Source organism: Tetranychus urticae, chromosome 2, assembly GCF_039701765.1.
Source record: "Tetranychus urticae isolate SD_2017Ah chromosome 2, NJAU_TeUrti_SD_1.0, whole genome shotgun sequence".
NCBI lineage: Eukaryota > Metazoa > Arthropoda > Arachnida > Trombidiformes > Tetranychidae > Tetranychus > Tetranychus urticae.
Window position 1 is genome coordinate 20,362,081 of NC_142959.1, and position 16,300 is coordinate 20,378,380.

The following is a 16,300-nucleotide window of genomic DNA, read 5'->3' on the forward strand; positions in this document are numbered from 1 at the left end:
GAGTCTCTCATCATTCTGAGTTCCTATGAAGATGAAATTTAAACTTTGATCTCTTTTTGAAGGGACTGTAATTTTTCCATCACTCTTTTTCAGCATTTTTCACCGTCTTTTCGCCGTACTGTACATAACCATTCAAGTTTGACCATTGAGAGCAGTAACATTCAATATCTTAACCAAAGCCCCGAAATCATGACATAACCGCAATGGTTACAGTTTGTATGCTAAAATAACGTAAAATCTCAACTTTTAACTCTAAATTCTAAATTCCTATGAAGACCAAGTTTGGCTTTTGAAAGCGATTACATCAAATAGCTTCAACAAATCGGAGAAAACTTTTCATTACCCGAATGGTTACGGCTTGTATGCTAAAAGTTCATCAAGCCGCAGCTCTTAACCTGAAATTCAAAGTCGAGACACTTATAAATCAACCAACAGTAAACCATAACTTCAAGAAATAATCTGTTTTCTATCCTCCATAATATTTCTGAATAGGATTGTTTTTCACACCACCTGAACAATATTTTCTAATATATCTGAGTTCCAACAAAGATCAATTATTTTTGTTTCTATGATCAAACCATAATCAGCATTGCGTGATAAACTTTTTCTAAGCACCGTTTCTGTTTCTATCAATATTGTAGATAATACGGTGAAAAAATTGGGGTGAAAAGCTGGCCCATTTTTACAGCTGAAAAATTTTCGTTCATGTTGAGAGTTGAACATTTGTTGATTCTTTGCTCACTTAAAATGTTTCTCTGATGCAATTCTTCACTCGCAAAACATATCGCTCTGCACATATCCTTCAAATCGTTTACCCCTATGGTTACAGTTTGTATGCTAAAAGTTCAATAAATCACAACTTTTAACTCGAAAGTTCAGACACTTACAAATTATCCAAAAGTGAACCATAAGTCATCAAACTAAAAAATATTTGCTGTCATCCACAACGCACTCGAATACAGGTGATCTACAGCCATTCCAAGCGTGCTAATTCGTACGCGTATTATCAAACACCTTCGATCAGACATTTTTTAATAACACGAAGCGTGCTAGCTCGCGCAAAAACTCTAACTTTTATGGTACTGAAAGCTCATAAAATCACAACTCTCAAAGCGAAATTCAAAGTTAAGACAAACTCTCACTAAATCGTCTAACAGTAAAGCATAATTTTATTAAACAAATATTTCTGTCTTTACAATTTTTTGATTAGAATTTATTTTTACTCTACCTGAACATAATTTTTTTAGAAATTTGCGTTCCTATGAAGACCAAGTTTGACTTTTGAAAGCGATTACATCAAATGCTTTAATCAAATCGGGGAAATCTTTTAATTACTCGATTGGCTACGGCTCGTATGCTAAAAGTTCATCAAGCCGCTACTCTTAACTCGGAAGTCAAGGCTGAGACACATTTAATCATCAAAAAGCCAACAGAAAATTCATTAAATCAAAAAATTTTTGCTTTCTCAATGCTTTTGAATACTGTTTTTTTACTGCCACCCTGAACAGCATTTTCTTAGAAATCTGAGTTTCCTAGAAATTTTACACTTTTAAAGGGATTTCATCCAACACCTTGTATTAGAGGAATTCTTTTATTACACGAAGCGTGCTAATTCGTGTAATAACTCTAGCTCTTATTTTACCGAAAGTTTATCAAATCACAACTTTCAACTCGAAATTCAAAGTTAAGAAACTTATTCATCATCTGAATAGTGTTGCTTTTCAGACCACCTGAACATTCCTACTTCCGAAGTGAGACACATATAAATCATTAAACAGTAATCAGTAACTTCATCAAGTTAAAAAGTATTTGCTGTCTTCCACAATGTCTTTTTTCACTGCCACCCTAAACAGGATTTTCTCAGGAATCTGAGTTTCTAGAAAGCTTAAGGTTTTACTTTTGTAGAGATTCCATCAAAAACCTTCGATCAGAGGAGTTTTCCACCACTATTTTAATGTATTTTACACGCCCTAATCGTAAACATACACCACATCCACCAAATCAAACATCAGCACTTTTGAAAGAAATTTTTCTCAAAAAATTGTCCGTTCCTTTCATCCACCACTTTAGCATGGCTTTTTTCACCATACTTCCCACCTTTTACTCCATATTTTGCATCACATTTTCAACACTTTTTTCACTGTATAATTACCACTCAATCTAACACATCCACTAATTCAAACTCCATCACTTTTTGAAGAGACTTTTCTCGCAAAAATTGTCCACCGCTTTCATCCACTAATCTAGAGTAGCTTTTAGTACCAAATTTTCCCACCTCTTTTCATTGTATTGTCCACCACTTTTATCAACCACTTTTTTACTGCCCTTTCACCATACTCCTCATCATATTGTCTACCACCCAGTCTAACACATCCACCAAATCAAAAATCATCACTTTTTAAAGAGACTTTTCTCAGCAAAATTGTCCACCACTTTAGAATGGCTTTTTTCCACCAAATTTTCAAACAATTTTTCATAAGATTATCCACCACCTAAATTGTCAGATTTTTTGACCATTTTACACCATCTAACACATCCACTATTAATCGCCATCATATCCCAAAAGTGGTTAAAATTTCGGTGGTTTAGGTGGTGTATAATCTTATAAAAATTGTTTGATATTGTCACTCCACTCAGGTGGGAAAAGTCACTCCAAAGTGATGAATGAAAGTGTTGAACAAATTGTTGAGAAAGATCTCTGCAAAAAGTGATGTTTGATTTGGTGAATGTGGTGGATGTGTTAGATTGAGTGATGGACAATATGATGGAAAATACGGTGAAAAGGTAAAAAAGTGGTGGACAAAGTGGTGAATGTGATGGAAAAAAGCTGAGCCCCAATCGTGACTTGTCATAAATTTCTTTTCATTTAATACAATAAATCCAATCCACATTTTGAGACTCAAATTATTGATGAAAAACCATTGTCAATGAGGAAAAATAAAATAAAAGGACAATGTCCAAAAACTTTAATTTCTTCGTTAAGAGTTGGGACTTAGTGAGTTTTCAGGGGTATAAAAACTGAGTCTATCAGTGCTATTGAAAATTTGTTTGAGTTGCCAGTTTTCGATAAAATTGAGGTCAAAGTTGAAGCTTCGATCGCGTTTATTTCAATAATAAAACCAGATTTTTCCATGCAACTCTTTTCTTTGGTGTAACTTTTGCTGCTGCTTTCAACCAGAAAATACAGTTATTTCCAATGGAAAATTCTCTGTTCAGATCAAAAACAGATCCATTCGATTTATCGTTAAATTCAAAAATTGGCTGACTCAACATGTTCACCCATGATTTTTGCCGGTAAAAAATGAGTTTCTGATCTCTAACTCAAGCGGTTACAGAAAGCGGGCAATCTAACTGAAAATCGAATGGATCTATTTTTGATCTGAACAGAGAATTTTCCATTGAAAATAACTGTATTTTCTGGTTGAGCAGCAAAAGTCACACCAGGGAAATGAGTTTCATGGAAAAATCTGGTTTTATCATTGAAATAAACGCGATCGAAGCTTCAACTTTGACCTCAATTTTATGGAAAACTGGCAACTCAAACAAATTTTCAATAGCACCTCTATACTCAGTTTTCATACCCCTAAAAACTCACTAAGTCCCAACTCTTAACGGTGAAATCAAAGTTTTTGGACATTGTCTTTAGGTTAAGTTGAGGGAACATATTTTCCCCCTAACTCCTTACTCGAAAAATGGTTTTACATATCCTTTTAATTTAACAATAAACCATCAACCTGAACAACTAAAAAATTTTTCCCCCAAAGTCAATGATAAAAGATACGGATTCTGCATTTTTTCCCCTACCCTGTTTAAACGCTAATTTCTCAGGTACCTGAATTCCGATACAGTTCAGACTATTTTTCGTGGATGTAGTTTAATCATGACTTTCAGGCTGTGAAAAAATTTTCTTTAGAATCCTTTTAGTTTGGCCACAATCTTTACGCAAAAATTTCATGTTTTGACTTTATATATTGTATAGATATAGATTGAAATTAAAAATATAAACAGGAAAGTTGATCCACGCTTTGTTGATTCAATGTAATATTTATTGAGAAACTATTGCTTCTTATTAACTAGTTGTCTTAAACTAACTTAAACTCATCATTTGTTTTCTTTAAGTTTAAGTCATTCCCAAGATTTACATTACAACAACTGTTTGTTGGAGAAAAGTTTCACAAAATGAATTTCATCCTAATTTTACTTGTAATGAGTGCTTTACTGTTAAATAGTGTAGTAATTAGTGTTTCTCGATTTTCTTTTCTGGTATGGATCGAAAGGAACGATATTTTTAAGGAAAGTATCGATTATATCGCTCGATACTTGTATTGAAAATATCAATTAAAAAATCGGAAAATATCGTAAAATATCGTGAAAAATAGAGTAAAATTGCATAATATTTTTGGATGTGATGGCGCAGAGTTAAGAAAACATAATTTTTCGTAGTTTTCAGGCTTTATTTGATTCTTTTTTCTCTTAATATCGAATCTGCTGGAGAGAATTAATGCTGGCATGAAACAGAATTTGATTAAACTTTCTTATAAAAGTGATTATCTGCATAAAGTTAAGCGGTTTAGAAGTATCGACTGATACTGATATAATCGGAGTAAGAATCAATATGTATCGTTGAAAAAAGTATCGATTTATATCGAAGAATCGATAGTATTGCAGAAACACTAGTAGTAATAGAAACAGGGCAACGGTTTTATGTTGGATTCAATGAAACTCTAACTGATCATATTCATCAGTCAACAGTTGATATTCAGGTATTTTATCGATTGTTCCTATTATTCTGGTTTTCAGTGAATTCTCTTTTCTCTTCAGTTTAATTCAACTAAAGATACTGTGATACCAATTTCATGGATGAAGTATGCAAGACAAGGAAACAACTATGAACAAGTAGATGACTTGGGATCTGGTTCAAGCTTTACTTCAACAACAAATGGATGTGCGGTTCGATCGAGCAATCGAAATGAATCAATCAATTTTGTAAGCTTAAGCTTGCAAGAATTTTTCGGAAAAGCCTGGATTTTTAGATACACAAACGAAATCTTATTCGTGAGTTTTTGCAGTTTCTTCCTCAACGTTTTATTCATTTTCACACTCTTTTCCAGTCAATCAAATATCAACACAGAGACCAGATAATCACGCATGAAATGGAGTTTAATAAACAAATTGGAAACTTTTCATACGATTTAGTGAGCACAACGCTCAAGGTGGCTAGAAGGGTACCTTATTTTCCTGAAAGAATCACTTTTTACATCATTTTCAAGCCTAGAAATATCTCATCAGATCTGGTCTTGCAAAATCTCCAAGTTGAACGTAAACTTTATAACAAGGAAAATTTATGTTTAGAAACTCAATTTCAGGTAAGATTGTCTTGTTTCTGCTCATTCATTCACACATTTCATTTTTATTCAATTTAATTCATTTTTAGTAAAATTATCAGCTGTAATGACATTAGCCATGGATGCATTGGAATAACTCTTGATCAACCTTTGCCTGATGAAAAGGAAAATGGCTCAAATTGTGTTTTATACAACAATTTGGATAAAGTATTGTATAAACAAGTTCAAGAGCCATCATTAAGAGAACTGAAAATGTCATACAAACATCTAAATCAAACAACGCTTTCCAGTGCTGAACTAAACTTTGACCTACATCTAATTGACTCATCGCAAAATGATAGCCATTCACCAATTGATTCTGATTCGTTCAATGTGAAAATTTATTGCAAAAATTGTTTTGGCAACTATATATTTCTTTTACTGATTGTCGCCCTCGTTTGCACCGTCATTGGCTTAGCTGCATTTGTGTGCAAATCATATCGACGAAACGTTCGAATCAGCTCATCTTCGGCAATTTCACTGACAGTTTTGAAAGATTCATAAGATTATAACATTATCAGTGCAAATTGGCAACCTTAAAATACTTACTTAAATTGTAAACTTACGTTTTGGTTAAAATGGTGAATCTTTGCATTGAACAATTTTAAATTATTGTATAATTTCAATTTATAAACGGTCGTGGAGACCGCATCCGCCCTGCATTGCGATTGTAAATTCTCGGATTCACTCTTCACACTCTTGTGCGAGATGATTAGCTGCATCCTTATTCCTGTAACAAGGTGAAATGAAATGAATAAAGTCAAGAATAACCCTACTGTATTTCAACAATTGTTTGTATTGATCACGACAATCTGAATAAGCATGAAAATAACATTGTAGTTACTAATCAAACGGGCAATAATGGAAGCAAAAGTTTCAGCATCAGCTGTAATAATCTTTTCATTAAAATAAAATCAGTAAAATAGTGTCATGCAGTGACTGAAACGCTGCTCAAAATTCATTTATAATACTTGTAAATACAGATATTAATATGGAAAAAGTAATCGAAAAAACCAGCAATTAAATAACTCTTATGAAAGTTATTTGGATAAGTATGGCTACCTTACCCTCGAGATCTTATTGCTTACAAGTTGTTGGTTGGACTTTTAGACTTGTTAGACTTTTCATGTGATCCTCAGCAATCTTACATCATGTCAGCGTCCAACTAATAAGTATTTTAAACCTTATTTTAATTTAATGAAGAGGGCGCAGAGGTAGTATAACGAAGCATGGGAATTGAAGGCGTTCTAAAGGAAAGTTACATGTTAATTCTGACGAGTTTATAAGCTATGGCTTCATTAGATTTTATGTTTTTAGATCATAAACAATAACATTGATCGATTGTGATATTCCTTATATTATAGTATTCTATGTTAAACTTTTACCTGCAAAAATGTTCCCAAGTAAATATTTTGTATGGATATTTATGATTTTATATAATTTAAAATCAGGCTATCAACAAGGTTACAAGGAACTATCTAGACTAGGGCCAAATTTTTTATTGAAAGCTAAGTTAAGTTATAAGGTAAGCTTTACTCACTTGATAAACTGACTTTAATTTCTTACAAATTGATTATTTTAAGGGTATACATCAGAATGTAGATCAACTAAAGCCATGGTATTGGCTTTATAAGAGTTGGTTGATAGAAGAGTCAGTATTTGGCGATGAAAAAAACATGATCGTAACATTAATAACCGATGAAAAAGAAGGAACTCAAATAAAAGTGTTTCGTGATTTTAAAACTCAAAACATTACATTGGTCTGTGTTCGTAAGTAAACAAAAAATTTATCGTATTAAGTGAATAATTACTAGAATTGTTTGTATTATAATGTAATATAATGAAACTTCAATCCTTGTAAACTAATTGACCAGAAAATTTATGTCGACGAAATGCTGATTTGTTGGATAAAATCTTTAAGGAATTTACTGGATCTACAGCTCAGAGTGTGAAAGCCACACTGTTGTTGGGACCTTATCGTATGATATCATGTGAAACTAGTGAAAATGCGGTACATACTGGAAATTTGACAACTTATCGTTGTGGTACTTTGTATTTGGAGGCATCTTTTAAAGGTTTGTTTGCAAAGATGAATCGAGTGTAATAATGCATTACATAAATAATTTTCAGATCGGACTAAAGAGTTTATTATACGGGATAGTAGCATTCGAACGCTGGTGTTGAACGTGACACAAATCGAGTCTTTAGTACAAGTCAACGTATCAAAGTCAACAAAAGTTATTCAGTACAAATTGAATGAATCAATCATTGAATACAAAAAATCAGGAACAACTCAGGTGAGTGTTTTTTTTGCCTTTCGATGAATCTTGTCTCGACGTAATGACAAATATTACGAACAGATCCCCCGATCATGACTGATCTTAAATTTCTTCCCACTGAATTAAATAAATTCAATCCATATTTAATGAACTCTAATGTTTTTACTTTCGGATTGTCAATAGCTTTATTTCACATCATTGGACTCAGTCACCTTGGTCGAGATCAATTACAAACGATTCCATGTCGAAATGGTTTATGACCGTAAATTTGGTTTGAAATACATTCCATCTGGTCACGATGAATGCATAATTGTATCAAGCAGTTTTGATGATGAATTCAATTACGTAGCTTCAGAAGACTATGTAAAGGAGTTTATAAATGAACTTTATTTTCCTAGGAATCCGGTGAGTTTAAAAAAAGCAACATTCAATCCAAAAAGGCATAAACTTTTTTTATAAACATTAAACAGGTTGAATCATACAGCAAGAAACTGAGGGTTGTAGCAAAGCACAATGTAACAATTGGTAATGTAAAGTATGATTTGGTTGTGAAAACCTATCTAGCACCAGATAATGCCGTAAGTTTCATTTCATACAGAATAAAAAAGATTTCTGCGTTTTTGTAATATTAATAATAAAATCTGAATCAACTCTGAATCCAAGTCAAGATGGATAGTGGAAAGTGGAAGGCTCGAAGATTTCTGTGTTCAAATGGACCTTTATTCGAAATCTGTCTCAAATGAGGTACGATAAGATCTAAACTGGAATGAGACGCAAAATGAAATAATCTCCTTTTCCTTATTAGGTACCATTCGATTACGAACTCACTGAAAGAAAGGTAATATGCTTGACTGAAACTTCGGATTATTTAGACATAGACAAGTTTCACCGCATGATTGATTCATATAATCAATGCTTCAAAGACAGAAAAGACAAAGTTATTCTCCGTTTAAAAATTTCATTATCAAGTAAATACGTCATATTTAATCATTATTTTCTAGTCAGTAATGAGAAAATATTTTTCATTGCAATGAACAGATCATTTGCTAGCAGACAAAATTAACGAATTGCAAGCCGAAATCTATCGTATCAAAGATGTTCTTCGAGGTTTGCTCATTGATAAATTGAATATATCATATTTGAGAATAAACTGGATCAAATTTAGCTATGAAAACTCACAAATCATGGCGAAGGTTGAAATATTAGACTCATCTGTTATCATCTTTGGTAAGTTTCTTGCAATTATTAATAACTCATTACTTCGATCTATTAATGAAACGTTTTTCGCTTAGAAACAAAGAAAGGAGTTTCGCATAAATTCAACGTCAAATCAACTGGCTCTGGTCAAACTCATACATCAACCATTGATGAATGTATACATGTACAAGCTTCTAAAGTCAATCTAAGGTCAGTAAATTTTTTGAAAATAAGTCTCTTGATATCATCAAAATTTGTTATCTTTCAGTTATGTTATAACTTGTAAGACTGGAGATTATTTATGCCTTGGAATTGCTCATGGAGACTCATTGCCTGATGAAAATGAAAATGGATTAAACTGTATGTTGTACAACAATTCAGATCTTAGTTCGACTAAACTATTGGCAGGAGTTCCTTTGGAAGTGATTAAAAAATCTTATTTCAATTTGAATGGAAGTCAATTCAACTATTCTGATATTGAATTTGCTGTTGTTGATGTTACGATTGGAGATGGTATACGCCTTGATAGTCCAGAAAAGGCGAAATCAAGCTCAAATTTCACACTTTTATTAGTATTTTCTATATCGATCAATATTGTGATATTTGTCAAGTTTGCATTTAGCTATAAACTGTATCAATTCCGAACTCATTCTCTTCGTGATTATGTTTCGCTTAAATTATTCAAATCAAGCATCTGATTTTTAAAAATATTGCAAGAACCATAAAATTCATGCACAAAAATGTTTCCAATCTGTTAACTCAAATTTTCGCTCTAATAAAAGGATATTTTTGAAAAAATTGTTCAAATTATTCAATTCAATCAAAATACTTTGCAGCGATCAGTCACTGGCAGTCACATCTTTGTGTCATCCAAATGCCTCAATTCAAGCTTTAATAATTCAACCATTCAACTTGAAATGATTGATGTTAATTCACAGAGACCCAGCTATGGTTACTCGCAATAAATTTTCGAGAATAATCGAGTTGGTTACATTGTGAAATCATTTTATCATCAGTCTGTTATTTAATATGCTTAATTACAAAATACAACATTAAATCACATTGTGCACATTGATAAATAATTGATCATTAAAATTTAAAGATAAACAGGAAAATTGATCGATCAAGCCCTTTGTTGAGTCCATTTGTTTATTCAGAAATCTGATAATAGTTATGTCTTAAGATGAACAACGGAAAGGGCGTTTTGTGTTTGGATCATGAAAGATCATTTGAGCTAATTTGTTTTCTTTAAGTTAAGTTGATATCATTCCAAAGATTCACATTACAACAACTGTTTGTTGGTTGAAAGTTTTACAAAATGAATCTCATCATAATTTCACTTGTAATAATCACTTTACTGTTTCAAATCAATCAAGGTAAGTCTCCATACCAACCCAAATGATTTACCAGTTTAATGAATAATTTCTCTATCAGCCACTAAAATCGAATTAAGTTCTTACGATTTGTTGATTAAAGCCAATATAACTAATGAGGTAAAGAAACAAATGTCTTTTTACTCAACAATATTAAATGATTTTTTTTATTTTTAGGAATCAAACAATACTTGGTATTTGGCTGAAACAGTTTATTTCAAGCCCTTTATTCATGGAGTAATCAAGATACAGAAAGGTGACATCGAGATGCAAGTTCATTATAATCTCAACACTTCAAAAAGAATCGTTTTCTTTGGTAAGTTTGACTAAAGCTGCAAACATGTTCATGCATACAGCATCGAAAGTGAAAATTAGAGCTGGTTACGTTATCTTTTGCACATTGTTTGGTAACTAAGCATATTTTAATAGCAAATTTTTAGAGATAAATTAAGCACAATCAACATCAACCCGAAACTCATTGGTCAATGCATTGAATCGTTGTCGATTGTGCTTAATTTATCTCAAAAAATTGACTATCGAAATGCTTGGTTACCAAACAATGTGCAAAAGATAACGTAACCAGCTCTAAAATTACTTGCGATGCTGTATACACTCAACTCACTGATTCCAATGCTATTCAGAAAACCGTGCCATGGAAATGGAAAGTATTCGTAATTTCTCTTGGAATGTACAATTACGTGTATCAATAATCAGATTGATCAATGAACTGTTGATTTCGGGTCCGGTTAATTGCTATTTATTTCTCTTAAATTACAATTATAATGAATACAAAGAACAAAGATCGCTGTCATATAATTATTACAATTACAATGATGATCAACTATTATCTTGGGTCTACAAATTCAATAGTGAGAAGTGAAATCATCTTTTCTTAATAGAGATAATTCTGTTGATATTTTTTATCTTCAATTATTAGACAGTATCACTCCTTTTGTGCTCCTGAGTGAATTGGACAACATTACTATTTATAATTCAATCAATAGTCCTTTGGTTACCATGCAAATTGAGAAATTCGTCCTTTTAGATAGTATTATGATAGCAGCTGGGCAACAGTTTTATGTTGGATTCAATGAAACTCTAACTGATCATATTCATCAATCAACAGTTGATACTCAGGTATTGTTTCTGTTTATGCTTTTATTCTGGTTTTCAGTCATTTTCTTTTTTCTTCAGTTTGATTTGACTAAAGATACCATAATACTGAATTCATGGCTGAAGTATTCAAGACAAGAAATGGACTATGAAGCAGATGAATTACGATATGGTTCAGGGTTTAATTCAACAACCGATGGTTATACAATTCAATCAACCAATCGAAATGAATCATTCAATTTTGCAAGCTTAAGCTTTCGAGAGTCTTTCTGGACGAACTGGACTTTCAGATACACAAATGAAATTTTATTCGTAAGTTTTTGAAATTTTATCCCCAACACTATAGTCATTTTTATACTCTCTTTCAGCCAATCAAATATCAACACAGTGACAAGTTAATTATGGATAAAATAGAGTTCGATAAACAAATTGGAAACTTCTCGTACGATTTAGTGATCACAACTCTTAGTGTGGCTAGAAAGGTAACTTTTTTTGGAATAATCGTTTCAAATGACCAATACTGAATTTACTATTTTAGCAATTCAAGCCTGGGAATATCTCATCAGACCTGATCTTGCAAAATCTTCAAGTTGAACGTAAACTGTATAACAAGGAAAATGTATGTTAGATCGAGTTAATTTAATTTTAAGTTTTCAGTTCTAATTCATTTTCATTTAACAGAAATCTTCATTGGATTATCAATTGATAAAAACTCAGAAAAGCTTCTTTTATGGTTACATCAAATTGAATTATGAGCCTAAACATCGAGTTTACACTCTCAATAACAAGTGGTTTCAAGATGAAAAAATAGATGTCTTAACCCTTCGACTGACATATTCAAGTAAGTTGACTAAATCGTCAACTCGGTTTCAATTTTTGCTGAACTTTGTAATTGTTTTTTTTTCGCTAAACTTTTTACGCCAGAAAATTTGTCTGCAATCGAAACATATTCGCTGCTCAATAGACTCGATGAGTTGAGTGAAAATCTTAAGGATTTAATATGTTTCAAGCTTGGAATATCTTATCTGAGGATAAAATCGGTTCGATTACAGTTTCACAGTACTTATCTAATAGCCACAGTCAAAATTACTGAAAGGTTCAATTTCGTTGGTAAGTTTATTGCTAAGGCTATTGTCGAGTTCAACACAATTAATCATTTTATTTGTCTTTTTTATGTTGAGACTTACTGATTTATCGAAAGCTTGACCTATCAGGATTTTTACATTTTCTTTACTCACAAACTCGCTTGGAACTTGAAGCCATGAAAAGCAATGTCAGGTAAGATCGTCTTGTATTTGGTCATTCATTCTCAAGTTTATTTCTACTTTACGTCTAATTCAATTTTATTGATTTTTAGTAAAATCATCAGCTGCAATGACATTAGCTTCGGATGCATTGGAATAACGCTTGATCAGCCTTTGCCTGAGCAAAATGAAGATACATCAAACGCTGTTATATACAACAATTTGGATAAAGTATTGTATAAACTTGTTCAAGAGCCATCATTAAGAGAACTGAAAATGTCATACAAACATCTAAATCAAACAACGCTTTCCAGTGCTGAACTAAACTTTGACCTACATCCAATCGAATCAAATGATAGCCATTCACCAATTGATTCTGATTCGTTCAATGTGAAAATTTATTGTAGAAATTGTTTAGGCAACTGTATCTTTTACTGATTGTCGCCCTCGTTTGCGTCGTCATTGGCTTCGCTGCAATTGCGTGCAAATTATATCGACGAAACGTTCGAATCAGCTCATCTCCGTCAATTTCACTGACAGTTTTGAAAGATTCATAAGATTATAACATTATCAGTATAAATTGTGACCTTAAAATACTTATTTGAATCTAAAGACTCTGAATTTTTAACAAATTTAAATGAAAGTATTAAAAATTCTTATTGTTTCTGTATTCTCTTCAAGTTTATTACTACGATCATGGCTGGTCGTAAATTTCTTTCTACTGAATACAATAAATTCAATCCACATTTAAAGACTCGAATGGTCGATGTAAAATCATTGTCAATGAGAAAATTTTTTCATTCTAATGAACAGATTGTCATTATTTTTACACAGAAATAAAGAAAGATGCTTCGCATTAGTTCAACATCAAATCAACTGCATCTGGTCAAATTTATACATCGACTATCGATGCTTGTTTACGTTTTCAAACTCATAATGTCAATATAAGGTCAGTTGGCTTTTCACGATAAATCATGGAGAGTAAATATCGAAACAAATTGGACAATATCCATGCCTTGGAATTTCTGATGGAGTTTTATAACCAGATGAAGATGAAAATGGATTGAGCTGTATGCTGTTTAAAAATTCAGATCATAGTTTAACTAAACTATTGGCAGATGTTTCTTCGGAAGAAATAAGAAAATCTTATTTCAATTTGAATGGAAGCCAATTCAACTATTCCGCTACTGAATTTGCTGTTATTGATGTTACAATTGAAAAGCGAAAATCGAACTCTATTTTCATATTTTTCTTATATTTTCCATATACATCAATTATGACGAATGCATTAGGCTACAAAATGTCCCAACGCCGAACTAATTCTCTTAATGATTGGGTTTCGCTTCCATTTTATCAAACATTCATCATATTTTGAAAATACATTGTATCATTATCTTGCTTACTTCTCTAATAAAAATTTATTATAATGATCACACTAAGCAGTGTAAGTCACTTGATTTCTTGTATTCGGTCAATGCATAAGCCTAAATTGAAGCTCCAAGAGCAGTCTCTTTTGAGCAAAATTATTGCTGATGCCGATTTATAGACATTCAATTGTGATTGCTCACAACAAAAATTTGCTGAAAAGAATCAAGTTTTGCAATTGCTAAAGTAATTACAAAATCTAATATCAAATAACATTGGCTCAACTTGATAAATAATGGATTATTATAATACAAGTGGAGCCCACGATCATGACTGATCGTAAATTTCTTTTCTCTGCACAAACTCAACTGAATATTTAAAGACTCAAATTCTTGATTAAAACCATCGTCAATTTGAAAAACTAAATCAGATAAAATTATGTTTCACAGCTAAATCAAATAGTTTGCGCTTTGAATTTGCATTTCATCCAAATCTTCGATCAGAGAAATTTTTAATAAAACGAAACGTGCTAATCTGCGTGCAAACTCAAACTCTTATGGCATTAAAGTTCATCAAGCCGCAACTCTTAACTCGAAATTCAAAATTGAAACACTCATAAATCATCCAATAGTAAAGCATAATTTTACTAAACTAAGAAATATTTATGTCGTCACAATTTTTCTGATTAGAATTTATTTTTACTCTACCTGAACATAATTTTTTTAGGAATTTGCGTTCCTATGAAGACCAAATTTGACTTTTGAAAGCGATTATATCAAATACCTTGATCAAATCAGAGAAATCTTTTAATTACCCGATTGGTTACGGCTCGATTGCTAAAAGTTCATCAAGCCGCGATTCGTAACTCGAAAGTCAAAGCTGAGACACATTTAACCATCAAACAGTAAACATAAAATTCATTCAATCAAAAAATATCTGCTTTCTCAATGTTTTTGAATACTGTTTTTCCACTGCCACCCTGAACAGGATTTTTTTAGAAATCTCAGTTTATTACACGAAGCGTGCTAATTCTTGTAATAATTCTAACTCTTATTGTGATGAAATTTTATCAAATCACAACTTTTAACTCGAAATTCAAAGTTAAGAAACTTATTCACCATCCATCATCTGAATAGTGTTGCTTTTCAGACCACCTGAACATGAGTCTCTCATCATTCTGAGTTCCTATGAAGATGAAATTTAAACTTTGATCTCTTTTTGAAGGGACTGTAATTTTTCCATCACTCTTTTTCAGCATTTTTCACCGTCTTTTCGCCGTACTGTACATAACCATTCAAGTTTGACCATTGAGAGCAGTAACATTCAATATCTTAACCAAAGCCCCGAAATCATGACATAACCGCAATGGTTACAGTTTGTATGCTAAAATAACGTAAAATCTCAACTTTTAACTCTAAATTCTAAATTCCTATGAAGACCAAGTTTGGCTTTTGAAAGCGATTACATCAAATAGCTTCAACAAATCGGAGAAAACTTTTCATTACCCGAATGGTTACGGCTTGTATGCTAAAAGTTCATCAAGCCGCAGCTCTTAACCTGAAATTCAAAGTCGAGACACTTATAAATCAACCAACAGTAAACCATAACTTCAAGAAATAATCTGTTTTCTATCCTCCATAATATTTCTGAATAGGATTGTTTTTCACACCACCTGAACAATATTTTCTAATATATCTGAGTTCCAACAAAGATCAATTATTTTTGTTTCTATGATCAAACCATAATCAGCATTGCGTGATAAACTTTTTCTAAGCACCGTTTCTGTTTCTATCAATATTGTAGATAATACGGTGAAAAAATTGGGGTGAAAAGCTGGCCCATTTTTACAGCTGAAAAATTTTCGTTCATGTTGAGAGTTGAACATTTGTTGATTCTTTGCTCACTTAAAATGTTTCTCTGATGCAATTCTTCACTCGCAAAACATATCGCTCTGCACATATCCTTCAAATCGTTTACCCCTATGGTTACAGTTTGTATGCTAAAAGTTCAATAAATCACAACTTTTAACTCGAAAGTTCAGACACTTACAAATTATCCAAAAGTGAACCATAAGTCATCAAACTAAAAAATATTTGCTGTCATCCACAACGCACTCGAATACAGGTGATCTACAGCCATTCCAAGCGTGCTAATTCGTACGCGTATTATCAAACACCTTCGATCAGACATTTTTTAATAACACGAAGCGTGCTAGCTCGCGCAAAAACTCTAACTTTTATGGTACTGAAAGCTCATAAAATCACAACTCTCAAAGCGAAATTCAAAGTTAAGACAAACTCTCACTAAATCGTCTAACAGTAAAGCATAATTTTATTAAACAAATA

General features: G+C 32.1%; 3 protein-coding genes across 4 annotated transcripts; all 3 read left to right on the top strand.

The window, feature by feature from the left end:
* Window positions 1–4,244: 4,244 nt before the first annotated feature.
* LOC149094099 (uncharacterized) lies at window positions 4,245–6,159 on the top strand. Of its 2 annotated transcripts, XM_089267746.1 has the most exons (4): window positions 4,245–4,763; window positions 4,822–5,055; window positions 5,112–5,366; window positions 5,435–6,159. In XM_089267746.1, exons 2-4 carry the CDS (start codon window positions 4,861–4,863, stop codon window positions 5,435–5,437), a joined length of 453 nt encoding a protein of 150 aa, XP_089123872.1. In that variant the 5' UTR covers window positions 4,245–4,763; window positions 4,822–4,860; the 3' UTR covers window positions 5,438–6,159. The 2 variants fall into 2 exon arrangements, with proteins under 2 accessions (XP_089123872.1, XP_089123873.1); XM_089267747.1 differs by having other exon boundaries at window positions 4,245–5,055.
* A 540-nt stretch (window positions 6,160–6,699) lies between these two features.
* Window positions 6,700–9,649, top strand: LOC149094100 (uncharacterized). The gene is made up of 11 exons (XM_089268175.1): window positions 6,700–6,909; window positions 6,968–7,154; window positions 7,259–7,459; window positions 7,515–7,681; window positions 7,847–8,068; window positions 8,134–8,241; window positions 8,327–8,407; window positions 8,469–8,631; window positions 8,702–8,890; window positions 8,956–9,070; window positions 9,129–9,649. The coding sequence occupies exons 1-11, from the start codon at window positions 6,778–6,780 to the stop codon at window positions 9,556–9,558; spliced, it is 1,995 nt and encodes a 664-aa protein (XP_089124301.1). The 5' UTR covers window positions 6,700–6,777; the 3' UTR covers window positions 9,559–9,649.
* Window positions 9,650–10,100: 451 nt separating this feature from the next.
* Window positions 10,101–13,260, top strand: LOC149094101 (uncharacterized). Its single transcript, XM_089267748.1, has 12 exons — window positions 10,101–10,236; window positions 10,295–10,353; window positions 10,411–10,549; window positions 10,875–11,102; window positions 11,171–11,370; window positions 11,428–11,658; window positions 11,715–11,828; window positions 11,885–11,965; window positions 12,028–12,187; window positions 12,271–12,456; window positions 12,528–12,624; window positions 12,704–13,260. The coding sequence occupies exons 1-12, from the start codon at window positions 10,179–10,181 to the stop codon at window positions 13,026–13,028; spliced, it is 1,878 nt and encodes a 625-aa protein (XP_089123874.1). The 5' UTR covers window positions 10,101–10,178; the 3' UTR covers window positions 13,029–13,260.
* Window positions 13,261–16,300: the final 3,040 nt, after the last annotated feature.

Coding starts and splice junctions, on each gene's coding strand:
- LOC149094099 (XM_089267747.1), top strand. CDS start 4,861: ATGAAGTATGCAAGACAAGGAAACAACTATGAACAAGTAGATGACTTG. Junction 5,056..5,111: donor ACACAAACGAAATCTTATTC/GTGAGTTTTTGC, acceptor ACTCTTTTCCAG/TCAATCAAATATCAACACAG.
- LOC149094100 (XM_089268175.1), top strand. CDS start 6,778: ATGTTCCCAAGTAAATATTTTGTATGGATATTTATGATTTTATATAAT. Junction 8,408..8,468: donor CGAAATCTGTCTCAAATGAG/GTACGATAAGAT, acceptor TTTCCTTATTAG/GTACCATTCGATTACGAACT. Junction 8,632..8,701: donor TTTAAAAATTTCATTATCAA/GTAAATACGTCA, acceptor TGCAATGAACAG/ATCATTTGCTAGCAGACAAA.
- LOC149094101 (XM_089267748.1), top strand. CDS start 10,179: ATGAATCTCATCATAATTTCACTTGTAATAATCACTTTACTGTTTCAA. Junction 12,457..12,527: donor TGAAAGGTTCAATTTCGTTG/GTAAGTTTATTG, acceptor TTTTATGTTGAG/ACTTACTGATTTATCGAAAG. Junction 12,625..12,703: donor GCCATGAAAAGCAATGTCAG/GTAAGATCGTCT, acceptor ATTGATTTTTAG/TAAAATCATCAGCTGCAATG.